General features: G+C 39.3%; 1 protein-coding gene across 1 annotated transcript in view; it reads left to right on the top strand.

Annotated features, from left to right (window-relative positions):
- The first annotated feature begins 2,675 nt into the window (after window positions 1-2,675).
- The window catches only part of LOC103139561 (RNA-binding protein Musashi homolog 1-like), a 46,536-nt gene continuing 39,808 nt past the window's right edge, over window positions 2,676-9,403 (top strand). The window contains exon 1 of the mRNA XM_007554246.2: window positions 2,676-2,836. Coding sequence (XP_007554308.1) covers window positions 2,695-2,836 — 142 coding nt within the window. The 5' untranslated portion in view covers window positions 2,676-2,694. The remainder of the gene's footprint in view (window positions 2,837-9,403) is intronic.

The following is a 9,403-nucleotide window of genomic DNA, read 5'->3' on the forward strand; positions in this document are numbered from 1 at the left end:
TAATAAATATTATTATTATTATTATTATTATTATTATTATTATTATTATTATTTAAAATAATGTAATAAGCATTCCTACTGTTATGCTTATGCTGCTACATAGCCAGATGTGTTAGTGCTAATAGATGGGTCCGTTTCACTCTGGACAGAATAGAAATGGTAAAAGACTGTGAACAACTTATGTCTATTTTGGAATAAACATAAGTTGCACAACATCGAAATGAACTCTGATATTTATGTTAATTGACTATCTGAGCTTAAAATCCAGTTTTTCTATTTTTATTCTCGTTGTTTTGCTCTTTCTCTCTCTTTTCTTTTACTCCTTTACTTCTTGCTCCCATGCTCCGACTCTTCCAGTCTCCTCTGCCCTTCTCCGTGTCTGTTTCTCTCCTCACCTATGCAGCTCTCACTCTCACTCTGTTTTTCTCTCTCTGCCTCTCTCTTTTCTTTCCTCTTCTCTCACCTGGTAACCAGACCTCTGGAGAGAAGTGTTGAGTTTCCACTTTCCCAGAGAAGAGGACAATCTGAGCCACACAAAGACCCACAATGGACCCCCTCTGCTCACGCCTCCCTTCACTCCAACTCGGCACAGCTGCACACACATACACAGTCAGACACACAAGCACACATACACACAATGACGATACGCACAGCCCTCTGTTTTTATTTGCTCTTTCTACCTCATTTTATCCCTGTTGCTCCTCTTTGTATGCTGTTTTCCTTCACCTCTTTTTCATCTAAATCCTCACCATCTCCCTATAACTGGCCCTTGTGGGCCCACCTCTCACCTTTCTCTGCTCCTTTACAGCACCTATGCGCAACAACCTGTATTATTCCGTCGAATTTTGGGTTTTGAGATAAAAGGCAACTTCTGATGACCCACTGAGATGTCCCAGACTGTGAGTGTGTTGTTGCAGCTGCGGCTATGAGGTTATGCAAACAGGAAGTGAGCAAAGTTTTCAATTTTACAGCAGAAATAAGTGATTTTTGGAGCTGCTCTGACACGTACAATGTCACAGTACAAAGCAACACCAGGATCAAGAAATCATGTTTGAGGCACAGTTTAGTTTTTTTGAGGGTTTTTTTTTTGTGACTTTAAGCTCTCAACTTTACTTCTTTTTTGTTTCCTGACTACAAAACTGCCACAAAACATAAATCTTAGAAACTTAAAATGAAAGGAAAACACTAAGTGAAGGGTCATTTTTAGGAAGCATTTCACACAAAAATCCTACAATCTCTAATTGTGTGAGATGCATATGTTTAAATAGTAAAGTAAAAGACACAATAACATAAAGAACACAATGGAAGTAAATAGTGTTAAATTTGTATCAGATCTGTAATCTAATCAGTTAAAATGGTTCTGTTATTTTTTTTTAAATGTTTCTACTGTCTTTACTGACAATCTTCATAAATTAAATTAAAACTGATGTTTTGTGTTTATGTGTTTTTACCATGGCTATTAAAGCCAGTGTCTCTAAGTAATCTGCCTGCGAGTTCCATATTGAAACCAGTGAACAGAACCATAAAAAATTACCTTGAAATATAAGGGGGGAAAAAATGACAAGAATCAGTAATTCAATAAATAAATATGCTGCTTTGGAAAGGCTCCTACAACGATGCCATGAACATTGAGCTACTTTCACAATTCAGCTTCAACAGTCCTGTGGTTTAAACTTTACACAAAAGATTGGATTAGAAACAAGACTTTCTGCAACAGTTCACAGTTCGGCTCAGATTACATAACGGTACTTAAAACTACAGGATTATACTTTTCTAAAAACCACAGTAACATATTTACTCTAACATACTTAGCTCAGCGGGGAAAGGTTTCTTCCAAATCAGTTGGGTGTAGAACCAGCAAACACATGCTCTAAAGAGGAAAGCACACGGTAGCGGAAGTGTGATTACATGGGCTGCATGCCAAAAGGCTGCTGGGGGTAGCAGTTGAGGAGATTGCATTTCTGGATCTTACAATGATTAACATTTTACTTTCATGGCAAATAGAAAAGCTCGCCTCTTTAGGTCATAGTCCTGTTAAGTATCATATGTTTTTGGTATGTGTGTGGTTTTTGTAATTATGTTTGAATAATGTTAGATCATGTGGGTGTACTTTGTTTTTATTATGAATTAAATTTTATTTGTAAATAAAATTCAATCCGATTAGAAGAAGTTGTTGCATTATGTTTACAATTTTAAATGAAGTTCTATTTTTTTTCTTCTTCTTTTTTTTTTTTTTACGTTTTAGGAAGATAAGTTTGTGAGAACCTTAGGCGCCCCCTAGGAGACATGGGGAATTTACATTTGAAATTTTAAGTTGACATTTGTGACTGTATACAAAATAGACAAGCAAATATTTCAGTACGCATATTGCGAGGAAACGCAAAAGTTTTACGAGGTAACGCAAATGAAAAAAAATCTCAACGTCCAATGCAGTATTTTCCTCTCCCTCGGCCCCTCCCGTCCTGCCACACTCTAGGACACGCCCCTGACCACGCCCCATTTTCCCCTGAACTCACCTGATTGGTCCCCTGTTCAAGAGCTTTCTTTCCCGTTTGTAAAGATGGCGGATTTCTTACAGAGAGAGTAAGAACCGCAGCGACCATTCCACCAATGTAATGTGTCCCTTGTAGGAAATATTACAACAAAAACCCGAGGTTGTATAATTCTTCACAAGTTCCTAATCGCTTCACTGTCATGCTGAATGGCTGCACTCCCTGTGGACCGATAAAAACAAAAACATACGTGAAAATACATCTACTCCTGTGCGCCATTCTCTTAGACGTGCCACGCCGGAAGTCCTGGGAAGTGTGTGACGTCAAAGGGTTAAAAGTTACTTGTAAGTACTAGAAAAAAACTGTAATATTAGTTATGGTCAATAATATTAAAATGTTACCTTTGTCCAGTGCAGATGAAAAGAATGGATTTGGGTTTATTTGTTTATGGATCTGTTAAAAAACAAAACTGAAAAATGACATTGCATTGCATTTTTTTGTAGTTTTTTTTTTTATGTGTGTAAAGAAAGTTATTATTATTGTTGTTCATTGTATTAAAGGCTCAACAGCTTTGAAATCTATAATCGTTGTGTGACTAGTTATAAACAATTTAAAAGGAAAATAACTTTGCAAATCTTAATTGTCAGGGGAAATACCAGCCTGGCAACACTTTTAGAAAAATAAATAACCTTTAAAACCATCAAAAAGTTAATATGGTGCTATCTGACATTTAATTCTTGTAACCTTTGCTGTGTTCGTTACATTTAAAACCTTTTTTTTCCGGTCACGTTTATTAGTTCTTCTACTGTAAAATATTTTTTTTTTCAGTGACTGACACTAAATCGGACTAAAAAATTGTGTTTTAGATCAGTTATGATTAGCGAAATTATTTATATTGTTTTTCAGTGTGATTGTAACTAGTAACAGGTCTTTGTGATGGCCACTCCAAAACATTGACTTTGTTGCTGTTAAGCCACTTCGTAACTAATTGGGGGCTATGGTTAGGGTCATTGTCCATTTTGAAGACCCATTTGTGTCAATTTTAGTCTCATGACGCCACATGACATGTCTCCAAAGTCAAGGTCTTTGTCCCTGAGTCTGTTTACAATCTGAAATGCAGCATGTTAAGTTGCCTTTAGAGTAATGACTCATTCTCTCTGTATGGCCTTTCAGACCGTGTTGCTAAAAGACTTGCTTCCGCTGTCTAGCTTTAGTCAGCATTTTCACAAGATATTTACTTTTTGTTCTCGGGATTGACGCACATTTTGCTCCAAAATAAATTAATCTCTAGTACACAGAACTCCTCTCCTTCTTGAAGATAGCTGGACAATTTCATAGTGGAGGCCACAAGTCAGGTTTTTGTTGACTTTTTTTATTGTTCAGTGAAGGCACAAAACAAAGCAGTTTATTTAAAATGTGTCTTAAAAATATATCTACAGGTGTCCCTATATTTCACCCACTAGCAGCTTTCAAATCATCATTTATTCTTTGTCAAAATTGTGTGGACATCATTTTTATAATCTTAGCCGACCTAAACCAGGAAAAGCTTAGTCTGGCTAAATGTCAATTTTTAATCAAAACAAATAAAAATAAAAACGAGGTCTCAACTGTACCTACAGCATCAATGCATCTCTTTGAAACGCTTAGATATTTATTTAAGTGGCCCATTATTCACTGCAAGTGCTAATGGCATGTCTGCCTTAACTAATAGTTTATAGTGTGATGACCAAATGTGTCAGTTGGTGATTAGACCACAAACCAGGGCTCATAAATCAATAACCACAGTCCTCCATCAGGCTCGAAGGGCCTGCATGCCGCAGTGCACATGTCCAAACAGCTGTTCAGCACCGAACGGCGTGTTGGTACAAAAGGAATCTCGGCGTTTCCCGTCCGATTCTTCAGAATTAGCATAGGCACATGTGCAGGCACATCTCCAGCCAAAGCAAAAAAATACAAAAAAAAAACCTAAAACAAACACTTTCCAGGAATGATTTGTGTATTCCCAGGTCTTTGTGGTTTACATTTTAGGAGTCAGGTAGGAGTCAACACACACACTCACACATGCATGCCGGAAACGACGGGAAAGGTGGGATAACTCGAGCTCATTTAACCCTTCCTTTTATGTACACACAAACACACCTGCCTTCCGCCTAGATTCTGTTCAGTGAGTCAAATCACGCTGAGATTAAGAGTTAAGAGACAATGCTTTCTTAAGGTTCTCCTTAAAACAGACATACTTTCTCTCTCTCACACACACACTCTCTCTCTTTCTCTTTCTCACACACAAACACACACTGCACATAGGCAGGGGGGACAGGGGGACAGTGGTGTCCTATAAATAGAAGCTAGGAATGGTGATGATAGGTCCCATGAAAAGAAATGGAGGGGGGAGTGGAAAAAGGATTAAAAGAGATACACGGAGTGTGTTTAGAAGCAGCTTGTATGGACTTCTTGTTTCCCCCCCACAGTCCCCACCTCCAGGTATCCATCCATCCATCCATCCATCCATCCATCCATCCATCCATCCATCCATCCAGCCAGCCAGCCAGCCAAGCTTCTCTGCTCATCCTCCTCCTCATTTTCTCTTCCTGTATCTGATTTCACTTTTTTTCTGCCTTGCTCCCACCCTGCTCCGGCGCCCTGGCGTGAGCTCCATCGTGTGTTCGAGCGACATCACCGGCAAAAGAACCGATGAGTCACCGCGCAGCCTCGTCTTCTAGGTCAGCACGACGATGGTCTCGGGAACGGTCGTGACTGCATCTGTGTGTGCAGTTGTGCGATTCCCAACACTTGCCCCGTGACTTCACCGGTTTCCCCACCGGAAGAGGTCGGATGAGGCGTCTACTGTAAATATGAGTAAGCATCAGCCTCCACGTGAAAAAGAATACACTACATTCATAATCGCAGCTACCCTTTTCAAACGCAGCGTGAGATCACGCAGTGGCTTGCAAAAGTATTCCCCTTGAACTTTTCTACATTTTAGCGCATTGCGACCGCAGACATCAGTGCGTCTTAGTGGGATTTCACATTCTGACGGAAAATTATAGATGCTTTCCTCAATATTTTACGAATTAAAAACTAAAAAGTGTGGCATGCATGTTTATATTACCCCTTTTTACAATGATTTGCCATAATTAAAACCCAGTGTAAGGAAAGGCTTCCTGTAATCATCCAATTAGGTTTGTGGGAGAACATTGGTTAACAAAGAACGTCAGGAAGGTCAAGGTACACAACAGGGAGCCCCTAGCCATGTGAGAGACACAGCATACACACGGAAGAAGGTGTTTTGGTCATAAAAACCACCCTGAGCACACTGTAATGACAACCTCACATGGTGATGGCAGTATCATGCTGTGGGGATGCTTGTAGTTGGCAGGGACAGAGTTTATGTTAAGACAGAATGAGTCACATATAAGTCTATCCTGTGCAGGCAAATCCATTAGAAGCTGTAAGAGACAATAGATCATGATAGAAGCTTACTTCAAATCAGAGCTTCTTCCCTAAACACACAACCGGAGGTACACCAGATTAAAATTTATATATTAGAGAGGCCTAGTTAAAGTCCAGAGAAGAAAATTCATGAGAATCTGTGGCAAGACTTGGAAAATAAAGCTCTTATTCATCCAGTCCCACGACTATAACTCCCTAGCTGGTCAAAACTTAAAGAGCCTCAGAAGACTTGTTCCTACAAGCTGTTGTCTTGTGGTGACTGATTCTAAATTCAAGCTACACTTTGTAGACTTCTGTGTGTATAGAAAAAAAAGAAACATTTTATGACCTTCCTAAAATAAGGTCTGAAGTTATTCATTTGGCAAAAAATATATATATTTTTTTTATTTTTTATTTTTTTTGCTTTTGCCAAAATCACTTTTGGCAAAAATTGATTTAGGCAGTTACATCAGGAAGGCCACGATTTTCCGTTTACTTCACGTTTATGCAGCACTTCGTGTTTGTCTTTTATACAAAATCCAAATGAAATGCTTTCAAGTCTGACTTTAACACGAGAAAAAAATGTGTTCAAGGATAACAAGAAGCTCCGCAAGATACCGTACATTCCACTTTTTCAACACGTTTTCTTGGTTGTGTGAATTCAAGCCATGCCAAGCATAGGTCTGTAGATGTGACATGAGATACAGGATAATTAGATATCTTCTAGTTAATAATGCACCAAGAGCAACAGTGATGGATAGACAGTCCTTTTCCAAACTGTGATCCTCTCAGCAATCGCCATGGCGGCAACTGGGGTATTGACAATCTGTCTTTAAGTGTTAGGTCTCTGCTGAGTTGTAGCCACAAGCCTTTGTGTGACTCCCGGTCGCTCGCTTGCTTGTGTGTGTTTGTGTGTGTGTGTGTTCTTGGGTTTGTCCGCCCAGCCGTCTGTCTGTGTGGTATTACAGCACAGATTTCCGCTGGTGCTCAGCCTCCCCCCCCCACTGCCAACCACCCCATGCGACCGTCAGACAGAAATAGTCCTGTGTCATTAAGGTAGATAGGCAGTGGTGTGTTTGCTCTCGCAGGAAGTCACCTTTGGAAGACACTCTCGTAGCCTCCCAGCACCATCAGTCTAGTTTGTTTAGTGTGGCTGTGATTAATAAAAGGTTAACTCAAACTCCAGTCAACTGTTGCATGTAAATCTCCCCTTCAATCTCTTCCTTCCTCTGCCTTTCTCTCCTCCCTTTGTCTCTCTGCCCCTGCCACACCTTCTCCCCTGAGGGATGCCGGGATAGTGATTGGAGGACGGAGGTGGAGCTCCTGGCACATTCGCAGGTGTGCTTGTTTCCCTCCCATCTCCTCTCTCATGTAATGATTTCTTCCCGTCGCCACCTGCCAGGTGAAAAAGGAAAAGAAAACAAAACAAAAAAAACACTCAGCAAACGGAGAGCTTTCAGATCGCCTCTTGATTTCCACTTTGAGGGAGTTTTTGATTGTTAAAACTTATTGTTTTCATGCATCTTACTTTATCAGCAGACTTAGTTTTACTCAGTGAGGTCATTTTGAATCACATTCAAATGAAAGCTTCAGGCTCCAAGAGGGAGAGAGAGCACACAGCCTTTTAGGTTGTTTACTTAGTCATTTATGGAAGAGACATGATTACATAGGACTTGATGAGTTTAACCTGAACTGGTTTAGAAACAATGAATCTAACTTAGTTTTATACTTTAGACAATAACATATCAGTGAATCTATGAGTGTTTCCCGAGGATTTATTTATCCCTATCTGATTTTCTATTTTTAAAAATTAATTTGGACTATGTACTGGCTGGCTAATGGTATCAAGGTGAGTCAGGGTTTCAAACAATTACAGATTCAAACCAGCACAAATCTTAGGTCAAACTGACTCAGTGTTTTGAAATACTTTTAATGAGATACTAGAGGAGGTGTTGGAGTAAATACTCCAGCTTTATGATGCTTACATTAACACAACACTGTACCTTCCCCATTTATATCTTTCCCTTATTTTTAAGAAAGACCATTTTGTTTTCATAGTTATTTCATAAAAAGAGCCACTCACCACTCTAAGGCTATTCTGAAACCTTAGAGTAAAGCTGCAATATTCTGCATACTAACAATGTTTACTTTAATACACTATTAAATTTGATAGATATGTATTTTATATTTTTAAAAAATATTATTACAACTGTAATAAGTGTTAAATTATTTTAGCTGCCTTATGAATATGCGTCACTGTACCAAATTTACTGTGAAACATTCGATAGATTTTTATTTTAAATTATTGTGTCAATACTGTAACACCATAAGAAAAGCAAGTTCATCATACAGCAAGAATCTTATATTGATCCAAACATTTTTGGGCATCTGAAGTACACTTATATGCAGATGACGCAGTCATTTGTAAAACATTTTTATGTCTTCTTTTTAAATGTAGCACACTTTTGGGATTGATACACTTGGCCTGGTGACAGCAACACAGGTCTTCTACTATTTTTATTATTCCAGTTAATATGTGGACTGATTGGTGGTCAATCTCTCCCTTGAGCGAATGAGTTTAAGTCTCAACTATCTTGGCTTCTTGTTCATGAGTGATGGTAGAATGGAACAAGAAATGAGGAGACAGATTGGGCTTCATCTCCAGTAATGCTACGGTTTGTTTTGGTGATGAAAGAGTTGAGCCAAAATCAAAGCTCTTGATTAACTGGTCCCTCTATGACCCTCACCTGTGGTCATGAGAAGCGGGCCGTAACTAAAAGAACAAGACGCCGGATACAAGTGGCCAAACGAGTTTTCTCCGAAGAGTGGCTGGATTCAGGTGTAGAGATAGGATGAGGAGCTCAAAGTGGAGGTGGTCTGGGCGTCAGATCAGGAGACAGAGCTGGGCAACTTCATTTGGAGGTTTTCTTGACACAACCCACTGGGAGGAGACCCTGATAACAAGATCCAGAACTTTCTGGAGGAATTTCAGCTCATTCTGGAAGATCCCAAGGCATTCCAAGTCCAGGCAGGATTGGAGGGGAGTGACGTCTCCAGATCAATCCTGGACCTGTTGCTTCGCGACGCCATCTTAGATAAGCTGAAAACAATGGATGGATGGATAGATGGATATTAATTACCATGATTAGCATAATCTTGTGAAGCTGTGACTTACAGCACCATAACAAATGCACTATTAACATACAAAAACAACAATCTGAAATCAACAAATAATCAGACTATAAAACAGCTTGCTACCATTTATTTTTATAGTCCCTTCTTCACACTTCTCCCTTAGGCCCTCCCACTTGCCAAGTTGCAAAATTGTTCTAAATCATCCTGCCTGATTAAATAAATATTGTTTTTGTACTGTATTTTCCCCATTATAAGGCGCACTTTCAATGAATGGCCTATTTTAAAACTTTTTTCATATATATGGCGCACCGCATTATAAGGCGCACTTTCAATGAATGGCCTATTTT

The sequence above is a fragment of the Poecilia formosa genome, unplaced genomic scaffold, assembly GCF_000485575.1.
Source record: "Poecilia formosa unplaced genomic scaffold, Poecilia_formosa-5.1.2 Scaffold62, whole genome shotgun sequence".
Lineage (NCBI taxonomy): Eukaryota > Metazoa > Chordata > Actinopteri > Cyprinodontiformes > Poeciliidae > Poecilia > Poecilia formosa.